Raw genomic sequence first — 26,300 nt, 5'->3', positions numbered from 1 at the left:
GTAGCAGGAAGGGAACTGGCATTTCTCATCTATGAAATCAGCAACAGTCCTAACCAAAAAGATACAAAAGCATTCATAGATATATTAGAAGGATATAATCCTTCAAACTGGAACAAATCTAATGAAAACATCTTGAAAATAATTGAAGAAGTTCCAAATAAAATCCAAGTGGTCAAGAGACTCATAAAGAAAATATACATAAACCAACATATTCCGACAAAGAAAATGAATAAGGTGAATCTTGTGAATATCCTAATTGATGCATTAGGAAAAAGAATGCCAAAAAGCATGCAAAACGTGTAAGGTTTGGTATAGCATAGTCAATCCACAAAACCTAATCAGAAATGTACTGCATGCAACATTCCGACCCATCCACAGTGTGCTGAGGTAATACAAGATTTGAGAAAAGATACAAGAATTTTTTGTTCAACATGTCTATCATGGATAGACAATGTTATTAAATCAAGATTGAATGTACAAATAGTTGAGGATGAAGAAGAAGAGGAAGAGGAAGAAGAAGAAGAAAAAAAGAAGAAGAGGAAAAACGGAGAGAAGTAAACAAAAATGAAATGACAGAAAAAAATAAGGAAAACAAAGAACAAGATAAAAGTATGGATGCAGAGATACTCATTGATACTACATATGATGCAATAAAGCAGCATACCTAACGAAGAAATAAATTAACGATATGACAACAGAAAAGCAAATCCCGAAGAGGCTCTACCCAGATCTATACAATGACGGGAAAGAGGAAAAAATAGACAAGAAAGACAAAATCTGCAACCTTTTGAAAAGAGGGAATTGCAGATTTGGAGAAAGATGTTACTACAAACATCCTAAGATACAATGTCAAAAAACTATGAAATATATGGTAAATGTGCATACTTAGATGGATATGGGGATGATTGCAGAGATCTGCATCCAAAAATATGTAAAAACCTAAAAGAAGGAAAAGGATGTAAGTTCGACAAAAATGCAAATATATGCACCCTGTAGCCATGAATCATAATCAAATAAATAACCAACCAAGTAATAAAATCCAAAATAAGAAAGAAACAAAACCTAAAGAGAGAAAAATCAAGAATATCAGGTAAAAGAGAAAAGCAAACCACCAATGAGATATGGCAGAGGTGTCAGCAAAAAATTTCAAAGCATCAGCTCCGAAATTCTACTCAAGAGATAATAACTGTATTTATTATGCAAGAGGATATTGCAGAAAAAGGAAGGAAAAAATTGCAGATTCAGACACAAAATGAATAATTATGATGAAGGAAGATCAAATATTATGGAAAAGTTGGATTTTTTAATGTCAGAATTTCTGGAAATGAAAAAAAGAACAACATACCAGAACAGGAAAGAGACATGGGAAAATCCTTATTACTACCAGTATTAAATGAAGGAGAAAACACGCAAACCATCATAGTGATGAATGCGCAGGGTTTAGTTACGAGTAACTCAAAAAGAAAAATAGAGTACTTAGAAGAACTAACCCAAAATGAAAAGAAAAGAAAATAGATATAATGAATATAAGTGAAACCTGGTATTCCCAAGAGACTGGGAATGATGATCAAATAAAAGGGTTCCAAACTTATAGATCAGATAGAAAAAATAGGAATCAAGGGGGAACCGCAATATATGGGAAAGACAAAAAACAAGGAAAATATATGAGAAATATAGTAACTCAGAATGTGAACTAATAGCGGTATAGAATTTGAATCTGAAAAATTGATGAACATAGTAATATATAGACCTCCTAATACTAAAGAGTTTGACTTAATAATTGAAAAATTGGATGATATATGTAGAAATCACAAGGACTGGACTATTCTCCTATGATGGTGACTTCAACTTTCCTTTCGGTTAGAATGGGAAAAGAACGAATAGGAGATTGTGGTTGTACTTATACATATAAAAAAGAGAGTAATAGTAGTGCAGAAGATAAGAGGCAATTTGAAAAGCTATTAGATATGCTACTAGAATACAACATTCAACAAATAAATCACCTGCCAACAAGAAAGGAAAATACTTTAGACCTAGTATTTGTGAACGAGATGAATTATGTTAAAGAAATAATAGTTTATAATGCGAATATTTCAGACCATAATGTCATAGAATTAACAGTTCATTCCAAAGCAAGTGAAAATAGAGATAAGCAAGAAATGAAAAAGTGGGAAGGATATGGAAAATACAACTTCTACAGTAAAAAATATAAAAAATGGTCAGAAATTAATGAAGAATTAAACAAAGATTGGGATAACATTTTCGTAAGTGATGACATAAGGGTAAATACGGAGATATTATATAAAATATTGGAGAAAATAGTGGAAAAATATATACCGAAGAAGAAAAGTAAACATCATTCATGCATACCAAGAGACAGAAGGATCTTGTTCCAGAAAATCAGAAAGTGGAAAAAAGGTCTTGCAAAAGAAAAAAAATGCATGGAAAGTTATAGAACTAAAAAGTAAGATAGAAAATGCAGAACAAAAGATTATACAATCAAAAGAAAATGAAAAACGGGACTTGGAAGAAAAAACCCTATTAAATATCAAGCAAAACCCCAAGCTATTATACTCATATGCGAAGAAGATGAATAAAAAAGAATAGAAATAGGCCCTCTGAGAATTGAAGGGAGATTAACGAATGAAAAAAAGGAAAATTTGCAACATACTGGCAGAACGATATAAGAGAGAATTCACCCCTAGAATAGATAATGAAGATAATGATATAGAAGTAAGGGATGAAAATAGTGAATATTTAGCTGACATAGATATTAATGAAGCTGATATTGTGCAGGCTATTAATGAAATTAAAAATGGAGCTGCTGCAGGGCCTGATGGAATTCCTGCTATTTTGTTAAAGAAAGTAGTTCATTCTATCGCAAAGCCACTTGCAATATTATTAAGACAAAGTGTAGATACAGGCAAGATTTATGATGGAGCACAAATTAGCATATAAATTACCCTACTTTCAAAAGTGGATCAAGATCTAGAGGCAAGTAATTATAGGCCTGTGAGTCTAACATCACATATTATGAAAGTGTATGAAAGGGTAATGAAGAAAAATATTATGAAACATTTAATAAAAAAATAATTTGTTTAATAAAGGACAACATGGTTTCGTACCCGGAAAAAGTACACAAACCCAACTGTTAGTCCACCGTGAGAACATATTCAAAAATATGAAAAGCGGAAATGAAACAGATGTGGTTTATTTAGACTTTGCAAAAGCTTTTGATAAAGTAGACCATAATATATTAGCGAAGAAAATTAGAAAACACAATATCGTGGATAAGTAGGAAGATGGTTAAAAGAATTTTTACACAACAGAAAACAGATAGTTATTGCAAACGACGAGAAATCGGATGAAGTCAAGGTAATATCCGGTGTGCCGCAAGGTACGGTGTTAGCTGCAATACTGTTTGTTATTATGATTGAAGACATAGACAATAATGTGAAGGATTCGGTAGTGAGTAGTTTCGCAGATGACACAAGAATAAGTAGAGAAATTACTTGTGATGAAGATAGGAACGCTCTACAAAGAGACCTTAACAAAGTATATGATTGGGCAGAGGTATAATAGGATGGTATTTAACTCTGATAAATTTGAATCAATAAATTATGGAGACAGAGAAAGAAAGCTATATGCATATAAGGGACCTAATAATGAGACCATCACAAATAAGGAAGCAGTTAAAGACCTTGGTGTGATGATGAATAGGAACATGTTATGCAATGATCAAATAGCAACTCTGTTGGCAAAATGTAAAGCAAAAATGGGAATGTTGTTACGGCACTTCAAACAAGAAAAGCTGAACACATGATTATGCTTTATAAAACATATGTTCGTAGTCCACTTGAATATTGCAATATGATATGGTACCCACACTATCAAAAGGATATTGACAAATAGAGAGTGTACAAAGGTCCTTTACAGCTAGAATAGAAGAAGTTAAGGACCTAGACTACTGGGAAAGACTACAATTCTTAAAATTATATAGTCTAGAAAAGGAGAAGAGAACGCTACATGATAATTCAGGCATGGAAACAGATAGAAGGAATAGCAGAAAATATCATGGAACTAAAAATATCAGAAAGAGCAAGCAGAGGTAGATTAATAGTGCCCAAAACTATACCAGGAAAAATAAGGAAAGCACACAGGACATTAATCCACTACGCACCAGCATCGATAATGCAGCGTCTATTCAATGCGTTGCCAGCTCATCTGAGGAATATATCAGGAGTGAGCGTAGATGTGTTTAAGAATAAGCTCGACAAATATCTAAACTGCATCCCAGACCATCCAAGATTGGAAGATGCAAAATATACCGGAAGAAATGTACTAGCAACTCTCTGGTAGAACATTAGAGGTTGCCTCACACTGAGGGACCTGGGGCAACCCGAACAAGATGTAAGGTCTGTAAGGTCTGTAAGGTCTCTCTCTCTCTCACACAGACACATTTACAACCTCTCTCACACACACACACAAATACATTTACCAGCCATTTCAAAACTCTCATCTTCATCTCGTGTGGGAGAATATCTAGGAGACTCCTTAAAAAAAAAAAAAAAAAAAAAAAGCCACAAGCAGTACGTAATCTATGACGCAACCTTGGGCAGATCTCTCCAGCTTCGGGCAAGGTTAACCAGCTTTAGAATGGGAACAAGAAGAGCTTTGATGTCTCCCTCTCGCTCGAATTAAGCCTAATTACTTGCTTATGGGACGATCGGAACGGGCGGGAAGTAAACTTTGCTTTGGGTGGTCAACGGAGTTTGTTTTGTACAGATCTCTTTGGTTCTTTTTCAATATGAGGTCATCATTGGGGGGAGAGAGAGAGAGAGAGAGAGAGAGAGAGAGAGAGAGAGAGAGAGAGAGAGAGAGAGAGAGAAAGAGAGAGAGAGTCTTGAATTGTACATTATTCAGCTCTAAAATGTTTATTCCAAAAATAACGAATAACGATACAATTACATTTTAGGAGAGAGAGAGAGAGAGAGAGAGAGAGAGAGAGAGAGAGAGAGAGAGAGAGAGAGAGAGAGAGTCTGGAATTGTGCATTATTCATCTCTAAAAAATTGTATTTTAAATATAACGAATAACGATACAATTACGTTGAGAGAGAGAGAGAGAGAGAGAGAGAGAGAGAGAGAGAGAGAGAGAGAAATACTATCTATCTTGTGTATGATCGCACAAAACAATTATACTTAAATCTTCTGAGTCGCTAAGGACGCAAACATATTCCGTTGTTTACAAATCAGTATCAGCAACAATAACGACAACAACATAAAACAACAAGTGTATTATTCAGGTATATAATAATTTCGATCACGAGCAAACTTGCAGATATCGTCCAATACACATTTTCATAAAATTTTAACTGCCCTTTACATAGGCCGATTATCTTCTGTAAAAGCATAGCACACAACATGGTTTTACATCACAAAATCAGACAACGATGCATATAAAAAAAAATTTAGGCATCCAATTAGAATAAAGCCAACAAAGCCCTTAACGTTTTACTGTTAAAACAACTAACATTTTAAATAGCATATATACTGTACCTGCATGAGTTCTTCAAATAGCGAAAGTTTGCGTACAACCTGAGAGAGAGACTGCAGACTACAGATTAGCCTCTCGATTGATTTGCCCGGGGTCCAGAGGTCAACATCGGAACTCTTTATTCCCATTAGTCCCATACTATACTTCCGGGGAGTAAATTCCCGAAATGTATACTAGTAATGTACCAGCCCCTGTTTTATTGCCATGCCGCTAGGTTGAGTAGGACTAGGTTACTTCTGAGGGATATAAGAGACTATTTACAAAACGATTCTATGGTTAGTTTTTGAGATATGGCGTCCCGCTTTTTTTTTTTTTTTTTTAGGGAAGGTCCAGGTACTCGGTTATAGTTCGGGAATAAGTTTCCGGGCAGCTGCGTGCAGCCTCTGGGTAAGCCGCCGCCCGTGCTGGCACCACGCCGGGCTTAATCTAAGCCACCCACTGACTGACCGACAACATGGCTCTGAAACCCTTCTTGTTTTTGCATCACTGACGCAACATCACACCAACGTCACTTTCCAATGTTTTGTGTTAGACCCATTCCCCGAGCTTCTCCGGCTACAAAGGCTGAGCCACTATACGCTATAAGATTTCCTGCAGAATTCTGTTCAAAGATTCCTTTGTTAAAATCTCCTCCTCGAAGAATAGGAAGGGAAAAATAAGGGCGGGGGAAAAAGTAACAGAGTTCCGCGCAGAGATGATTCATAACTTTTCGGATTTTTAAAATTTTCTTGGGAAATGTTTTTCGATGGTGTGTCAAGGATATATAATATATATATATATATATATATATATATATCTATATATATAATGTCGTATGTATGTATATATATGTATATATCGAAACCCCTAGGGAATGAGTGAAATGACTTAGGAACATTTGAACCCAGAGGTTTCTCCTTACTACATACGATTAGCACTGTATTGCCTACAGGCATCAACTATTCTACACTTCCTCTGTCTTCCTTGCTTCACCAATTCTAGGGTAAAGCAATTTAAGGATAAATAAGGCAAAGTCCTCTGCTGTCTTGTTTTTCTCTGGAGTCTGGAGTCATTCTCACTAAAGAAATGAGGCTTATTGACAGGCAAAAGATAGGCAGGAAAAGAAGGGAAAATCAAATACCTCCACATTACTCAAAAGACAACAGCTACATAACCTCGAAGGAAAACAAGAAATGCCCAAACTAACGAGAGTACGATCTAAAATAACACCGGCAAAGGACGAGTTACCACCACCAGCCCACCACATACCTGCAGGAGAAGCCTTTCGTCGGCGTTGATGGTACAGTCACTCCAGTCTATGACTTCGCTGAAGGGCAGCACCCACCCGTTGGCCAGCAACACAGGGATGCACCCCGCCTGCAGGACCTCCAGAAACCGAAAGGAACCCAGGCGACGACCCCTCGGCACCAGACAGAACGTCGAGTTGCGCAACAAAACCTCGTAGTCGTATCTGGAAAGGGAAAATAAATTATTATAATATATAATAAAGGCAATGATGTTTAAGAGAGATGGTGGGATTCTCTTGCAAGGAGTTACAGCATACAAACAACGAATCTGCTGTGAAATGTGACGTTGGCTTTGTACTAGAATTTATGTATTTTTTATTATGTACATATGTATTCATATACATACATACATACATACATACAAACACCAACACATACATATGACTGGTAAAAATGTTCTGTTACAACAGAATTCCATCTAATAAAAGGAGCCCATAAAAACGCCAAAATATAGAGAGAAAATACAATATTTCAGAGACTGCTGTCTCTCATTCCTCAGGTAGATGAGGGAGACAGCAGGCTCTGAAATATAGTATTTTCTCTCTATATTTTGGCGTTTTTATGGGCTCCTTTTATTATTATTATTATTATTATTATTATTATTATTATTATTATTATTATTATTATTATTATTATTATTATATTATATATATTATTATATTATTATTATAATATTATATATATATATATATATATATATATATATATATATATATATACACATTAGTGTTTACATATACCACAAATAATATGCCATAAATTTAGCTTAATATCCAATTTACTTTACTCTGCGAATAGCTCACACCAAAAAATGAATTACAATGTCTAAGTGCTTCGTCCCCGGCAGGGTTCAAACAGCTGCTTGATTTAGAAACAACGACAGTGACAAAAATTCATATATATGAAAAGTTCTTTATCTCAACTGTTTGTTCAGATTTTAATCACGTATACAAACATTCAAATTAAAACAGCAATGCTTCTAATCCACCATGGTTCGTACACAAACAATAAAACTCGGCGAAATGGAACGTGCTCCAAAATGAAAAAGTCTTACAATGAGGACGACCTGTATACCCGATTCTTCCGGTAAAAAGGTGCGTGAGCCAGAAGAATGCTAAAAAATAGGAAGGAAAAAAATTCATAAATATATTCTAACACACGCACGTACATAATGCGACAGGAGCTTATTAGCGAATATATTACAACAGCTTATATCCTTGACTCACTGGTTGGAAGTGTTGCCTATTTATTTTTGCAGTTATCGCTGGTTTAAAAAAATCACTGCTAGAGAATCAATAGGCATATAGGAGTATTTACCATCTCTTGGATGTTGAATATGTATCTATTTGTTTCACATTTAAAATCCCAGTCAGGAATCAAACGAAACCTCAATGATAAAGCTAGTGGCCAAGGGAGGAAAAAGGAACATCTCACCTAAGAATAAAAAGAAACATGGTGCAGGACTAGACTAAGTCAAACAGTAAAAGCTGAACACAGCCATGTTACTCAAGAATATAATACGATAAACAAGCAACGTGGAAAAAGGTTACTTGGCTCGGCGCTCGGCAAAGTTTAATATGAATACCTTATAAGTAATGGAAGGTCAAACTGATGTTGACTGCCAGAATTGGATAATATAGCGGTCAATTTGCTCTTCCCATGGTCATCTGCGCATGCGTCAATCTGCGCGGGGACTCATTTCATAGAAATAGTTTGCGAGGATGCCAGTTTGTATAAATACGTTGACAGGCCTGCTGGCGTTACTCAGTTGTGTACATTTACTTTATATCCCAGACCATAAATAAAAGCTACGTGCTTTTTATTCCTGTCAAATGGAAGCGTCCGCCGTCCTTAGTCTAGTCTAGTACTAATTTCTTCACACGAACTGATAAGAGGCGAAGATTCCCCACGCCCAGCGACGAGCATGACACATTCCCCTGCATTATCCGGCACGTCATGCTCATTTGCGACTAGACGACCCCTTCCCCCCTGACCCCCTCCCCTACCCCGAATCCCTCTAACCTCCTAAAAATCACTTAACTCATACTCACAGACAGACAACAAAGGAATGCGAGAGGGGACAAGACTGGTCGCCGGCTCTTTGAATTGAACACGCCTCACTCAGCTGCTTTCGAGACGGCGCAACTCACATACCCACAAACACACACAGTCACAAACAAAGACGCCCATAAGTACATTAGATAATGACTGACTTTATTTATCCCTTGTTTGTTCACGCGAATGGACACCAAATGGTTGGCGAAATTCTTTCTCTCTCTCTCTTTCAACGAGCTCCTCTTTGCAAGATCAGAGTCCTCAAGCTTGACATTAAACAAAGGATGTGTAACCAACCACATCACTTAGGGTTAGCAGAAAATGCAAATGGTTCCTCCTGTTCATGCCAGATTTCGGTGAGTTTTACGGGTATGAACTACATTGCAAATAGGCTAAAATTAACTTATTCTTTCAATTTGACAAACCTTACAAAGACGACACAAATTCTGCACTACTTCTGAAACACAAGCTTTCACCTACAGACATTCAATACCAGATGATAACTATTTGGGCAAGAATACTTTTCTTTATGTCTGCAGTCTCTTACATGATAGAAGTGACAAACTGTCATCTTTAACTGCTTTATTATTATCATTATCAAATTTAAAGAATACTTTAGATTCCTAGAGATATTTCTCTGATCAATTGAACATCTCCCGTTACAGAGTTCGCTAATCCTTGCATTAATAGTAGCCATCAACGGTGTATATATTCGTAAATCACTTCAACCATGTTGATTACTATACGTTATGGTTTACAAGTTGCGTGGCTTATATTTTTAATAGTGATAGAACTTCTGAATTTGATAAATTTAAATAGTTTTCCTTTACCTGATGGCAGACCTCTTCATCTGCAACTAAAATATGTCCTGGTACTATCACCAGGAATTTTATAAACAGAGGAAAAGGTCCATCACTCAAATACAAGAAAGCTCATCTTTTAATCTAAGCACAAATGCGAACTCCAACTTTTATATCTAAACCTTTTAACAGAGTTACATGCTTCTACGTTATACTGCTTACAGAATACAAACCTGATAAAGGCATAAACAAACATATTTATTCTGCTAAATAATTCCTACGAACATCACATAAACCGTTTTGATTTCCTGTGAAATATAAACCCCATCCTACAGTATCTGTAGCGAAAGAGTTCAACACTTTAATAGCTACCCTTAATGATTATTTACAAGCACATAAAAATCTCGCCCGATACTTTGAGTCAATCCCAAATAATAATGTTAAAATTATGAGCGCATAAAACACGCTCCGATATTAGCAACGACCAAAGTCTACTTCAATACCGGGCACCCTTTCAAAACTTCGAAAGAGTCATAAAGGAGATCATAAGGCCGCGCACAGTTCTCTCACCAAGGCAGGCAGACGCCTTTTACTGGGCGGTGGGTGCTTTGGTCAGGATAACTCGTAGATATAACTCTTTTTAACTTTTCAATTCACTTCTTGCGTGCTGAGGGAAAAGGATGTCAAAGAAATTGTCCTATTTGAAGTGGTGATTTCAAATAGAGCAGACGCTCAGAACACCAAACACTCCTTATACATCGAGGACGAGAAAGAAAACGGGAATTTAACCGTCAAAAGTTAAATCATGCTCGTTAGTGATAATCACGTAATAGTCATCAATATTTGCTTTAAATATTTGCATTGGACGATAATACCAAATTCTAAAGCAAATAGTAACTTTCCTATTATACGAAGCACTTTCATAATTGGAGTAATCGCGTTTAGCGAACTTCGGCTGTTACTGAATCGTCTCAAAAGCACGATCCAAACTGTTAGGCCTATAGAGGCGTGCGACCTGAGACGGCCTGACCTTGCCATTATGCCTGCAGAAACAAGAAAATAAATAAGGAATACAATACAAGGTAGAGTCGAGCAATGAAGGCAATGGCGAAAAGATAAGGAACTCAGGAGACGATAAACTTTTTTTTTTTTTACTTTCCACGATCCCTGGCCAAGAGAAAGCTTCATTTTTAGCAGCCATCACCGACTGGAAATAAATTCGACCGGCTCCCGATAAGCGGGACATCAATTACCTCTTAAATGCGACGGTAACATTCTCCAACGTTGCGAGGCTCTCAGTCGCACTATCAAACAACACCGTAAAAAAAATGAGAACAGTCATAAATATACTGGAGCAACGTCATCGGCCTTTAGAGCGTAGTAGTACTCGGCGTATTGGATGCATTTTGAATATTTCTAACGGTTACGTAACGGTTTGACCGATATCGTAAGTAGCTTCGAGGTTGATTTAAAACGTACTTAAAAACCTAAAAGATAGCTTTAAAAGTGCCCTGAAATTCTAATTAAAACATGAAGTGAGCTTAAGGTTTATCTGAATCGTACGTGACTAGACCTATATCCGTCTCCTCCCATAACATCTTGTACTAAAAACATGGCCATTCTTTTTTTTTTTCCTGCGAAATGAAAACAACCATTCTAACAGCAGCGAGATGTGGACAAACAAACTGGACAGCTATTTTGCAAACGACCTCAAAATAGTCGCTGTTAGCGGAATATCCTACCAATCAACTCCCAGAGCCAGGATGAAAACAGAACATCGTGTTTAATTATTCCGCACCTTCTACACAACGAAGGCTGCAAGCCTTCGCCCACGCAGGTAGAGCTTGCAATGGTAATGTGCACGCCCACGCCCACACGCATATATACAGCACCACCCACACGTATCCAGCACCAATCAAACGGGAATGTTCGTTAGGGAAACTCTCTCTCTCTCTCTCTCTCTCTCTCTCTGTCTTGTCGTCAGTATGTATCTGAGTTTGATAAGGCAAAAAAGCATTTGCTTGTCAGTATTCAATGATAAACACACACAACACACACACACACACACACACACACACACACACACATATATATATATATATATATATATATATATATATATATATATATATAATCATTTGTCTTTTTCCTCTTTAAAGGGAGTGTCGTCATGAGAGAGAGAGAGAGAGAGAGTCTAAATGAAATGAACAATAAAAATCTTAAAAACATTTTTAAACGATATTGCATATATTACAGAACTGTCCTGCACAGGAAAGTATATAATCAAAAGGCAAAATTAAAGCTAAGAAACCTTACTAAAAATGAATGAAACATTAACTGAATTATGAATAAAATTATACTAGGTTTATATGCATATTATAATATATGCATAAATACACACAACATCAATGAAACAGAAATTGGCTTATGGATAAAGTAATACTAGGTATACATACACATTATAATAGGATATAAATACAATAAAATTCATACATAAATTCATACACACACAAAGTCAATGAAACAGAAAGTGGCTCATGAATAAAATTATACTATTTATACATAAACGTTATCATATATAAATGCAATAAAATTCATACATACAAAGTGGCTTATGGATAAAATCATACTAGGTATACATACACATTTATCATTTATAAACACAAATATTCATACAAAACCAATAAACTAAACAAAACCAATGAACTAAACTGGGTTAAGAGTAAAACCTTACGAGGTATACATATGCATTATCATTCAGAAATACACAAAAATTCTTATGCAAATACATACACACAAAACCAATAAAACTAGCTAGCTTATGAATTAAAATCATACTAGGTATACATACACAGTGCCATTTACATACACGCAAAATTTTATACATAAACACATACACACACACACACAAACATACTTAAAGCACACCCATCCTATTTTGGCATCACGCCCTTCACAGTCCTTTCGAAGACTGCTGGATGCTGTGTCAGTCGAATCTCAAGTCTCTCTCTCTCTCTCTCTCTCTCTCTCTCTCTCTCTCTCTCTCTCTCTCTGGGACATCTATAAACGCCACGGCTTAACAGGGTTACACTAACGCGTTCAAGTGCAATGTTGCCACCCTGCTCTGCTTTTACTGAGTTGAGCGTAGACGAAGCCAATTGCTAGCAAAGTTGCATGCAAGTAGCGATGGAGACAGGCGTCGGCGTCTCCTTCTTGCCCTTCCGAGAAAGATTAAACAACCGCCCTCCCCCCTGGGAATACAATGGAATCCCCTCTATGCTTGATGTCTGCGGGAAGGGCGTGTAATGTTTGGGTGGCTCTTACAGGGCGGGTTCTTCAGCCTGATTAGATTTATAAATGGTTGGGGATTTGATTTGGTATTTTGCATAATGCTACAAATACTCCGCACATTGGTAAATCGAAAGCACACACGAGGATGTGTCAAGCGTATCAGATTAAATTTGTCTAAAATGGACGAGGTTTTTCCATTATGTTTCGGCTTCTTACAGCACACATTTTTATTTTTATTATTATTATTATTATTATTATTATTATTATTATTATTATTATTATTATTATTATTCTTATTATTATTATTATTATTATTATTATTAGTATTATTATTAATTATTAGTATTATTATTATTTATTATATTATTATTATGAACCCTATTGGTATGGATCAAGGCCCAGGGACCACTGACTTGATATTCACGCTTCCAAAGAATATGGTGTTCATTTAGAAAGCAGCAACAGAAGGTAATATGAAATGCTTTTAGGAAAGAGATAATATCACCAAGATGATATCTTGAGCAGCCCAGTTAAAAATCAAATCTCCCTCCTCGAAGATTAGAGAGATATTACTACGACCAAAAAAATTATCTGCAGACAGGAGCATCAAAATAGTTGTTGGTTCCCAGTACGAGCATAAACACCCCAATACTGTGAAGTACCGACAATTTTAAAAATAACGAAAACTAATCAACCATTCTTTCCAGGAAAACTCGGTAAATAGTGGTCCAAGATCCCGAAAGTTTCCTTAATCGTTTAATTTTTCTTTGCTCGTTATAACTTTCCAACGTAATAAAAGATACCGAAACATTAAAGACCAAGTTTTTAAAACCTCTCGTTCCAGCCCTGAAGACACGCTGGAAATGAAATGAATCCACTTCGTAACACAGCAGCCTCCCAGTGGGACAATGAACTGAGGCTGGCTTCTTTCTTAGACTTCTGGAGTTTTAGCAACTTTTGTATTTCACCCGGATATGTTTCGTATATAGCTTCTATTGACGAACCTGTTTTCTCGAATCCAGGTTACAAAGAAACCCACAGGAAAAAAGAAAGTGTTTCAGAAAAAAAAGTCACTGAACAAAAATTCAGAAAAAAATTTACAGGAATAAAGTGTCTCAGAAAAAGTCACAGGAAAAAAAGTCTCAGAAAAAAGTCACAGGAAAAAAAAAGTCTCAGAAAAAAAAGCTACAGGAAAAACTCAGAAAAAAGTCACAGGAAAAAAGTATCAGAAAAAGTCACAGGAAAATAGACTCAGGAAAAAGTCACAGGAAATAAAGTCTCAGAAAAAAAGCCTCAGGAAATAAAGCTGAAAAAAAGTCACAGGAAAAAAAAGTCTCATAAAAAATGTAACTGGAAAAGTCTCAGAAAAAAAGTCGCAGAGTCTCAGAAAAAAAGTAGCAGGAAAAAAGTCTCAGAAAAAAACACAGGCAAAGAGTGTCTCAGAAAAAAGTCATAGGAAAAAAAAGAAATTCAGAAAAAGTCACAGGAAAAAAGAAAGTGCCTTGGAGAAAAAGTCACAGAAAAAAAACTCAGGAAAAAGTCACTGGAAAAAAAAGTGAAAAAAAGTCACAGGAAAAGAAAGTCTAAAAAAAAAGTCACTGGAAAAAAGAAAGCCTCAGGAAAAAGAAAGTTTCAGAAAAAAAAGCCACAGGAAAAAAGTCTCAGAAAAAAGTGACAGGAAAAAATATCAGAAAAAAGTCACAGGAAAAAAAAAAAAGTCTCAGAAAAAAGCCACAGGAAAAATGAAAGTGTCTCTGAAAAGAAAAAAAACGAGTATCTGTGCAAACTTCTAAAAGTTTTATAATCTATCTATCTATCTATCTATCTATCTATCTATCTATCTATATATATATATATATATATATTATATATATATATATATATATATATATATATATAGATATATATATATATAGATTCGTTACATTAACTTACGGTTTCTAAATGGCTATATAGCGACAGTCGTAAAACCATGGCTAGAGGGGAGCAGTAAACATCACACAATTGGAACACTTTACTGCACCAGGTGATGTGATGGCCACTCCGAATCAGGACTTGGAAGCCTCTCTCTAGGATACGGCTGTGACAACTGAATAAAATAATGAATCTTGTGCCCTGAATAAAATAATGAATCTTCTGTCAGATAATCTGCCAAGAAGAATGGTCAGTGGCACAAGAGGTCAGAACAGACCAGATTCAAACGAGGTCATTGCTCAGGCGTAACAGAATTATTACTACAAGCCGACGAAGACCTGGGAAAAAGGTCAGTAGACTACATGCAACATATAACCCAGGGCGTGGCTACCGCTGTGTCAAGTCAGGTTAAAAACCTTGCACAGCGGTCTTGGGTCAAGATTCGGGCGAGGTGATGGAAAAAAAAGAAAAAGAGGCCAGCTCGGGTCACGACTGGCGAAGGTCAGCTGGCTCTAGTTTGAGACACTTAGGATGAGATATGGCTGGTTACGGCCGCATCAGATAGCGATTCACGACGTTGATAAGTTCCATTAATTTAGGACGAGTAGCTCGAGTTGAAGGTTTAAAGGGGCTCTCTCTCTCTCTCTCTCTCTCTCTCTCTCTCTCTCTCTCTGAGATTGTTACTATTAACATTCCTAAGGTTACGAAAAAAGTAACTCAATATATACAAATACTCTAATATCATTTATAGTCAGAAAAAAGTAACTGAATATATAAATACTCTTAAAATCATTTATGAGAGCTATTAAAAATGATCTTTATCTGAGAGGCTTACATTCCAAAACACATTTACGAAGAAAATTCTCTCTTTCGTAAGACCATACGGGCCCTATCCCACATCCAAGAGAAATGAACACAGAACACTGACAGCTGACAGCTGAAGGCAGAGTGACAAATAAACAAACAAAAAATATGAAAACCAATCAAAGCCCAATGAATTCTGCAGCAGAACTTTATTTGACGACCCTAAAACAAATATGTATTTTATGATTTTTAACCACCCCCCCCCTTTTTTTTTTGTCTTCTATCTCAGTTGACCTGTTTCCGTAAAAGTGCTGATGAAACAGGATTTTCTATTAACTCTTTGCGATACGTTATCTGACGGAGCACTACTGTAGTGTAGTATACATAGGGAAAGGTTCACAGACATGCTGCCATACACAACTGACTCCTACTTAGGTTATTCATACAAATGTATTTTCAGTCGGTAAATACATATCACACATTTTCAGATAATAATTATATATATCTTCAGACGATAATACACACTTTTTCAGACAAGAAATGCATATTTTCAAAAAATTATACACATATTTTCAGATAAAAATACATATTTTCAGGGAAAAAAATACACATTTTAAGACAAAAATACATATTTTCAGAGAAATACATATTTTCAGACAATAAATGCACATATTTTCAGACAATAAATACACACAATTTCACACAAAAACATTTTCAGACAATAAATACATATACTTTAAGACAAAGAATACAAATTTTAAGAAAATCAATACACATTTTCAGACAATAAATACACATTTTAAGACAAATACACACATTTTCAGGCAATAATTACGCATATTCCTATGATAAATACAAACATATACCATGCTCACCCACACATACACACACACACACACACACACACACATGGACCATTAAAATTCAACAGAACCTCACTAACGAAAACTCCAGGATCGATCCTATGGGGACGAAAAAACTTGGCCCGTCTCATTCTAAACCCAAAGTCTTAAAAAGGGTTTAGGTCTAGCAACTCCATCCTGATGACAAGTTTGTTTGCTTGTTTGTTTGTACGGTGTTTTTATGTCGCACGGAACCCAGTGGTTATTCAGCAATGGGACCAACGGCTTTACGTGGCTTCAGAACCACGTCGAGATTGAGCTCCTATCACCAGAAATACACATCTCTCACCCCTCAATGGAATGCCCGAGAATCGAACTCGCGGCCAACGAGGTGGCAAGCCAAGACCAAACCGACCACGCCACTGAGGCGCTACCCTCAAGGGAATGCACGAGAATCGAACTCGCGACCAACGAAGTGGCAGGCCAAGACCGTACCAGCCACGCCACTAAGGCGCTACCCTCAAAGGAATGCCCGAGAATCGAACTCGCGGCCACCTAGGTGGCAGGCCAATACCAAACCAACCACGCCACTGAGGCGCTACCCTCAATGGAATGCCCGAGAATCGAACTCACGGTCACCGAGGTGGCAGGCCAAGATCGAACCGACCACGCCACTGAGGAGCAACCACACTACCTGATGATACGAGATATTAGTGTGTGTGTGTGTTTACGCCCCCAGGGGACAAATTCCCCCGCATTCCCACTCCCTTGGAATTCATTTGGTTCCAGTCGAGGCTGCTGGAGGGCACTTGATTCCCGCCCTCAGGAAAATCTCATCAAACCCCTTTGTTCCCGGATTCCGGATTTTATATCACGGCCTCTAATTCCTCCTCTTCCATTTAATTATCTCTCTCTCTCTCTCTCTCTCTCTCTCTCTCTCTCTCTCTCTCTCTCTCTCTCTTTTATGAATAATTTAATAGACACTAAATCTTTGTTTGTTGTGATCTCCTGATTATTTCTGTCTTTTTTCTTGTTTTTATTTCCGTGAATATTTCATCAAGTCAAGTCTCTGTTTACTCTGTTATTCTGGATAATGTTTTTTTTTTGTTTGGGAGGGAGAGGAGGGGTCATGCTCTCCAATGCAGATGTATTTTATTCGTGCATACTTTAACAGGCTGATTGTATATATATTCGCTTTTTCCCTTCGACACTTTTTTATTTTTTCATTTAAGGTTGTTATGGTTTTTTTTACGGTTGTTATGGTTTTTAGAGCTTTTCTGTTGAAGTGAAAAGACTGGATCTGTTTGTCTTGTGCTGGGTGTGTGTGTGTGTGTATAAATAATTCTTTTTTTTTATTTATTCAATGAAACCTACTCACGGCTATTTCATGATGTTCCAAATTAATCTTTCTGGTGCCTAAAGATTTTTTTCATGGTAATCTGAAACCAACTGATCAATTCGGCAACTGTCAAGACAATGACAGATTTTTAAGTTTTCTTTATGCCTGCTTTGTCTGTCCGCGCCTCAGATCTTAAAAATACCACTGAGGCTACAAGGCTGTAAATTGATACGTTGATCATCCACCATTCAATCATCAAACGTACCAAATAGCAGCGCTCTAGCCTCAGTAGTTTTGATTCCATTTAAGTTTAAAGTTAGCCATGGTCGTGCTTCCTCCAATGCAACAACACAGGCCACCACGGCTGGCTGAGAATTTCATGGACCGCGGCTCATGCAGCCTTATACCGAGAACACCGAGAGATAGATCTAATTTTCGGTGGCCTCGATTATCCGCTGTACAGAAAACTCGCTTGAGGCGAAATGTCGGTGTATTTGAAAAACTGGAGAAACTTGGCAACTCTTCGCTAAACATACTTAATAATCTGATGAACAAACAAAAAAATAAATAACTAAATATAAAATTATAAAATACGGGGAAGGGCGGAACACGACTCGATAACTTCTGACGATATTTAAGATTTCAGAACATGGAATACTGGCGTTGCAAAAGCAAAGGTCAATGATACGTTGCCAACAAGCAAAGGGTCTCATAAAGGTTAGTTTGGGGTTGTTTCAACGCTCTGAGGGAGGATTTAAAAAAACAGACGACAAGCACCACAGCAGAGAGCCCTTTTCTACGTCGGAAGGGCGCACCAGTAACAAAATGTACTTTTTTTTGCTTTTTTTTCCTCCCCCAAGTAGATGGAAGTGCAGTCTGCTAATTGAGGGGGTTTAGGGGGGTGGGTGGGGGAGGGAATGAGTCTTCATTTTCGCCAGAGGGTGAAACGCTAGACATAAAAATATAGTTACTGAGAGGTGGACAGGAGACAGGTGGTGTTGGTGGGTGAGTGGGTTGGGTAGGGGGTACGAGGAAAGGTTTATGTGTATAAAATAAACATTAAAGAAGATATAGTGCTACTACTGCTATCGTTCTTGCTTCATTTCAAGATCAGTAAGTCAAGATTACAACGGGATTAATAATTCGTAATTATCTTCGATTACTTCGCAAAAATCTGCTCTAAATTCGTAAGTCTGAATTTGTGCCAAAAGTTCAATCGATGAATGAGAGAAATACCCTGCTTATTTCTGAACTTATTAGTTTTATTTATTTATTTATTTATTTATCAATTTTTTCTGCAAACCAGGAATTTGGGTAACATCGTGAGACACCCAACAGCCACCCTCCACCAAGTTGCAATTTGCAGAGAGAGAGAGAGAGAGAGAGAGAGAGAGAGAGAGAGAGAGAGAGAGAGAGAGAGAGAGAGGCGAATGTGTTGCTACAGGCCAAACAGGCCTGGCAACTTGCAGCCACCAAACGAGAGAGAGAGAGAGAGAGAGAGAGAGAGAGATAGAGACAGAGAGAGAGAGAGAGATAGTTGCCCTGACCTGCGCTCACCTTTCCATCAAAACCAGGAACTCGGCCAGGAGATGGGAGATCAAGCAAAGAACAAACACTCAATTATGGGTCCCAATCGCTTCATCTTATCACTCGGCGAGACAGGTTACGTATACGTCAAGAACTGATGCTGCTGCTGCTACCGAGCTTGCAATAGTGCCTGCTTCTCTCTCTCTCTCTCTCTCTCTCTCTCTCTCTCTCTCTCTCTCTCTCTCTTCTTAATCTCCATCAAATAAATGGGGGGTTCGTTCGATCGTCTCTTCCTCTCTTCTCTCTCTCTCTCTCTCTCTCTCTCTCTCTCTCTCTCTCTCTCTCTCTTTTTTATTTTTTAATGTTTGGGATGCTGCTCGGCTGGGCTGGGCTGCGACACGATTCGGCTTCAACTTCGAAGGTAAGAACCTGGCAATTCTGAGCATTTGTTCCCTAGTGGATATAAGATCTTTGTGTGTGTGTGTGTGTGTATATATATATATATATATATATATATATATATATATATATATATATATATATATATATATCACATATATTGTTTTAACAGCATAATTTATTCACTAATTATATACTATATATATATCTATATATATATAATATATATACACACACATATACTATATATATATATATATATATATATATATATATATGCATATATATGCAGGGTGTCCATAATGTCCCATTATCATTTATTTATGCTCAGAATGGTGTGTGTGTTTAAAAAGTATTAACAACATCTCGAAATGTAAAAAAATAACATACACAACAACGCGTGTGTTTAAAACGTATTAACAACAACATCTCGAAAAAAAACCTTTAAAAATACCCAGCAAGCAGGCATCAATTACCCTCAATCATACTCGAATTACAGCAGTACGAGACGAGAGGAGACAGCTCTGAAAGAGCCAAATACAGACGTCCAAGTGGAGTGATATTCCAAGATAGATTGAAGTTGATGTGAAAAAAATCAGAAGACTCTCGGATTCTCGTCTGTCTCCCTTTTGAGCCTCAATCATAAAGCATTTTTCTTCGAGTGCCTTCGAAGTGCTTTCCATAAAGCAGGAGACATCACAGAAATTGATTACAACATAAATCCCATGAAGGTAACGTGAGACTATAGGAGATTACTGGAAACCTCTGTAGCTAACTCTCTCTCTCTCTCTCTCTCTCTCTCTCTCTCTCTCTCTCTCTCTCTCTCTCTCTCTCTGTGTGTGTGTGTGTGTGTGTGTGGCATAATCCAAGAGCAAATAAAGATAAAAACCCTCTGTGTGGATGTTGAGTAAAATATTCAAATATCGTAATAACCAAAGCTCTGAAATATACAATTTTTTACATATAATGATGCATCATGATCGACTGAACGATGAAATTTATTCTTTAAATAGAAAGACGCATCGTAATTAAGTGAACACTGTACTATACGAGGCAGAAATCTTTTTAAATTCTACTGAGAGAACTCTAAACGCTAAATTAATCCAATACTGATTCATAAAAAAGGAAAAAATTTTCAAACAACTTTTCAAATACAGCTCGAAATAAAATGGATTTTTTAACTGTTCTTTTTTAATTTTCTTGTTTTGGAGCTTTATCTTTTTTATTTTTTTATTTTCTCGTTTTCTGCTTTTTTGTTTTGTTTTCAATTATATTTATTTCGAACGTAGGCTGATATTGTGAGTAAAGCGTTTGGGTTTCTGAATAAATTTACTGCTATATTGTATCTGGTTTACTAAAATTACATGCTAATGGGATTCTGCTCTCTCTCTCTCTCTCTCTCTCTCTCTCTCTCTCTCTACTATACACACACATATATACATACATATATGTGTGTGTGTATGTATAGAGAGAGAGAGAGAGAGAGAGAGAGAGAGAGAGAGAATACAATAGCCTGCGTAGCATTCTCTGCAACTATGAAAGACAAGCATTATGCGGCCGAGTTGATCACCCAGGGCTCCGTAGGTTCTGTGCTTGATAGCTACCTTTGAGTAACACAGCGTGGGCACTATCCCACACAGACAAACAATGTATTTTTTGTTCCAAACAGGTCTCTATAATAGGTCCATTCTTTACCACACGCTAAGGGGACAGATGACTTAAAATCCAGAGTAAAAAAATAAATTTAAAAAAATAAAAAATAAAAACAGTATGGAAATAAATTGAAAATCAATGAAAAATAAATGTTAAAATGTTTTAAATTTTTTTTTTATTATTATTATTATTATTATTATTATTATTATTATTATTATTATGAGAAAATGAAAATAAATAATTTATTATTATGATCATTATTATTATTATTAGTTATTATTATTAAGAGAAAACAATAAATGTTTTATTATTATTATTATTATTATTATTATTATTATTATTATTATTATTATTGAAAATAATGGCTATTTCAGCCATGTTTATTTTGAACACTAGAAGTTTCTCTATTCTTCTTATTAATGACAAAATAGATGCGGCTGAAATAGGCATTATTTTCATAATGCCTTCCAGTGCATATTATTATTATTATTATTATTATTATTATTATTATTATTGTACTTAGGAAGCAGACCCTCTCTCAAGCATACTTTTAATAAAGTATTATTATTATTATTATTATTATTATTATTATTATTAATTATTATTATTATTCAGAAGATGAACCCTGTTCATATGGAATAAGCCCACCACAGGGGCTATGACTTGTGTTTGAAGCTTCCAAAGCAAGTGGTGTTTCTTTACAAAGAAGTAACAGAAGGATAATGGAAAATAACAAAAACGTAAACCGGTGTTCTTCTCCACGCATTAAACGTTGCTTGGCATGATTCTGTTAACCTTAATGTATTTTTATAGAGCAGACCATTCAAATACAAATGGGAAAAGTGGAGACATTCATATCTTTAAGCACATTCTTTTATGGGAGACTAAAGAGTTTTTAAGTGCGGGGAAAATACGTTAAGTTATCCAACACATGAGAATATTATTGGTGCTCTGTGATATCTTTTAACGTTTACGTTTCTTTTCGTACGTCGATATAGAGATAAACGTCTTGTACTGTTATCTGCGTCTTTGTTATTCTCCAGACTTTAAAAGGATTAGAAGTGCACTCTGTTACAACGGTGGGATTACAGCGTAGAAGAATAATGAGATAGAAAAAGAACCACACAAGATTATTGAGTATAACTTGTGTACTTGAAAGTATTAACATAGTATTTTTGTTAACACTGGAGTACTTTTCAGGCCCTTATCTGTGGCCCTTCTCCAGAGGTGTGTAAGTGGTCAGACCTACACACCTACTCACCTCTCGAGAAAGGGCCACAGATAAAAGCGCGAAAAGTACTCCAGTGTTAACAAAAAACATTACGTAAATATTTACTTACAAGTAAACAAGTTATACTCAAGAATCTTGTGGGGTTCTTTTTCAGTCTTCAGAAGAAAACTGAAAGGAGTTTTTGATTGGTTCAATAATAAGATTATCATGAAAGAGTCTTCGCTCGAGGGAGAAGTCCCCGACAGCCAGAGTCTTATGTCTTTAGCCGCAAACGAACAATTACCCACAATTACACAATCTTCTCTTTACACTCTCAGAGGGCAATAAGAGCACTCAGGCTAAGTGCCCGGAGTTTGCCATTAACGGAGGAAATAAACCCCAACCCGTCCCAACCCCCCCCAACCCGCCCCCCCCCCCCCACCCCCCCCCCCCCCCCCCCCACCCCAACCCCCTCGTTGCACACTGCAGCTGAGGGTGCCGATGTCGTCTCTCTCTCTTTCTTTTTTTTTTTTTTTATTTTAGTTGTCCTCTTGGACTCCGGGAACAGTCGAAGACAACACCCTGTTGCTTAGAAGACTCGAGGACGACATAGCAACACTTAGCAGATAGATAATACTTGAGTCACAACAGACATATGCATTAAATATGAATCTTTCAAGCTATAACCTATTCAACTATAAACTTACATGATTTCATAATATTTTCCGTAAACAGTACAGGACCATTTGAGCTGAATTGATATCAGGTGAATTCGACAGCTAAATTTGACTTACTACCGAACGAAGGACATTCGTAATTACGTTATTAGTTCACATATACAATTACAAAAGGCATGCCATGCTTGGTTCTCTAAAATGAACACAGTATTTATATTTACGGACAATTCTGACACTACTTATAATCACGGACATTTCTGACAGTACTTACAATTAAGGACATTCCTAAAAGTACTTATAATTACTGATATTTCTGACAATACTTATAATTACAGACACTTCTGACAGAACTTATAATTGACAGCACTTACAATTACTGAAACTTCTGCCAGTTACTTATAATCACAGACATTTCTGACAGCACTTATAATCCCTGAAACTTCCGTTGAGAAGTGGAGTCACTCTTTGGACTAAGTCCTCCGTGTATAGGATTCCCACAATGGCGCCCCCTCCGAAGTAATGAACATTAATAGCGGGCCTTTGACTCTGAGGATCTTCCCTCTCATTAGCAAGCACCAAAGGACACCGTCCATTGTGCGTGTGGGTTGAGAGGGCGTCTATAGAATCCTTATGTGTACTACGGGTTCTTCAGGGCAGTTAAAAGAAGTCTGTAGTGGGAGGTACTACTGGTTCAAATCAAGTAGTAGGAATATCTTGGATTTTAGAGAGAGAGAGAGAGAGAGAGAGAGAGAGAGAGAGAGAGAGAGAGAGAGAGAGAGAGAGAGCTATAAATCACCTTATGTAGGAATACGTTCATAGGCTATGAAAAATAGGAGTCAAATAAAAACTTGATATCACTATAAAACACACTGTATGTGGAGAGAGAGAGAGAGAGAGAGAGAGAGAGAGAGAGAAGAGTGTCAAGTCCAAAAAGGAAAAAAAAATTAAACGTTCACACATCCCATCTTTGGTAACGTCTAGACAAGTGTCAATGGTCGCGTATTTGCGATCAAGATGAAAGTCAGTTTTAATCAGAAAACTCTCTCTCTCTCTCTCTCTCTCTCTCTCTCTCTCTCTCTCTCTCTCTCTCTCTCTCTCTCTCTCTCTCTCACCATTAGCCTTCCACCCATTCAATCGGTGTATAACTTTTCAGGTAAGCCGCCGCTAACAGGCCGACCCAGGGATCAAGATTTCAATTTTCCTGCAAACCTAATCAGTTTCGCGGGTGTCCAATTAGCAGTTTCATCAGAGTTTAATCAAAACTCCCTCGTCACAAAAGCCATCCATCAACATGTCTGGTCCTCCTAACTCCCAGTTCATGGCTTCATTTCATGTTAAGTATATTTTAGTTTTACCAGACCACTGAGAGCTGATTAGCAGCTCTCCTAGGGCTAGCCCGAAGGATTAGATATTTTTACGTGGCTACGAACCAACTGGTCACCTAGCAACGGGATCTACAGCTTATTGTGGGATCCGAACCACACTATATCGAGTAATGAATTACTATCACTAGAAATAAATTCCTCTGATTCCCCGTTGGCCGAGCCGGGAATCGAACTTCGGACCACCGGATTGGAAGCCGAGCGCGAAAACCCCTCGTCCAACGAGGAACTTACTTCTGATACGTTATGTATACCCTCTTTCGGCTCTCTCTAAGAGTCTAAGGCTTCTTCCATTCGCGAATTCTTGGAAGCTTATTATCATTATCCTTTGTTCGTACGTTTTTCTGTACGTATGTTATTTGGATGCCCGTATTTCAGGTACGGGGAGCAAATAAATAAATAAACAAGTAAATAAATAAATAAATAAATAAACGCATACCGAGATATTTTTAACCAATGTTTTGCAAACTCTTGGATAGCGGTTTTTTTTCCGGTACGTATGTTATTTTAGATGCGCGTAATTTTTTTATCTTTTTAATAAGCGCTACTTCGCCTTCGCGAAAGCAAAATTAAACCTTAGTTCACAAGACAAATTAAGAGGCAGAAAAAGGCAAAAATGGTAACAAGAGATAAATGGCAAAATGCCTTCAACTTGACAATTCAAAACGATAACTATCAACGACTGTCTTGCAAACATGGGAAGATGTTCATAGTTATAGCAATTATTTACACGCTCAATTTCAAAATGAACTGTCCATTAGTACAGATGATCTTAAGATATATTTAGAGATCCTAGAGATCCTGATAGGCTAGCGAGGAGGGGAGGGGAGGGGGGTGGGGGTGCGTCCAGAATGAACCGTTTTGGGCTATATAGGAAGTGAATCTCTCTCTCTCTCTCTCTCTCTCTCTCTCTCCTCTCTCTCTCTCTCTCTGGAAAAAAAAATATAAGAAATAAGTAAAAAAGAATTATGCACATATAAAAACATTAAAAAAACTAATCAAATAAAAAATTTAAAAATCAAATCAAATAAAAAAATAAAAAATAAAAAATAAAATAAAAATATAATCAATAAATAAAAAAAATCAAATCAAATAAAAAATTAAAAATCAACTAAAAATAAAAAAATAAAATAAAATAAAAAAATATAACAACAAAATAAAAAAAAATAAAAACTATCAAGTCCCTAAGACCTACTCTTTCTCCAGCAACTGCGCGCAGATGAGCCAACGCAGAACGCGAGTAAATTCGCCCAAACATAATCACAGATATAAAACACGGCGACTATGTTTAAAAGCGACATGGGAGCGATTTGACACCTGAAAAAATTTAATAAAACCCAAATGTGACTTCATGAAACAATCAAGCATCGAAGTGCGCGGGTTATTAGATGGAATTTCGCGCGAAAAATGTCGGGATTGGAGAGTTTTAAATTTTTTTTACGAACTGTTGCTTTTTGTCATTTCTGGGTATTTGGTGGCGGGGCTGGGGTCATCTTTGAAGTAAATGTATGGACCACGGGTCAGAACGATGGGGATGTTTTGGAGAGAGAGAGAGAGAGAGAGAGAG

General features: G+C 36.7%; 1 protein-coding gene across 1 annotated transcript in view; it reads right to left on the bottom strand.

Annotated features, from left to right (window-relative positions):
* Positions 1–26,300, bottom strand: part of LOC135194969 (exostosin-1-like) — a 562,148-nt gene that overhangs the window by 24,707 nt on the left and 511,141 nt on the right. Inside the window, exon 2 of the mRNA XM_064221213.1 lies at positions 6,803–7,004. Coding sequence (XP_064077283.1) covers positions 6,803–7,004 — 202 coding nt within the window. The remainder of the gene's footprint in view (positions 1–6,802; positions 7,005–26,300) is intronic.

The sequence above is a fragment of the Macrobrachium nipponense genome, chromosome 15 (assembly GCF_015104395.2).
Source record: "Macrobrachium nipponense isolate FS-2020 chromosome 15, ASM1510439v2, whole genome shotgun sequence".
Classification (NCBI taxonomy): Eukaryota; Metazoa; Arthropoda; class Malacostraca; order Decapoda; family Palaemonidae; genus Macrobrachium; species Macrobrachium nipponense.
This window is presented reverse-complemented; position numbering and strand designations above follow the sequence as displayed.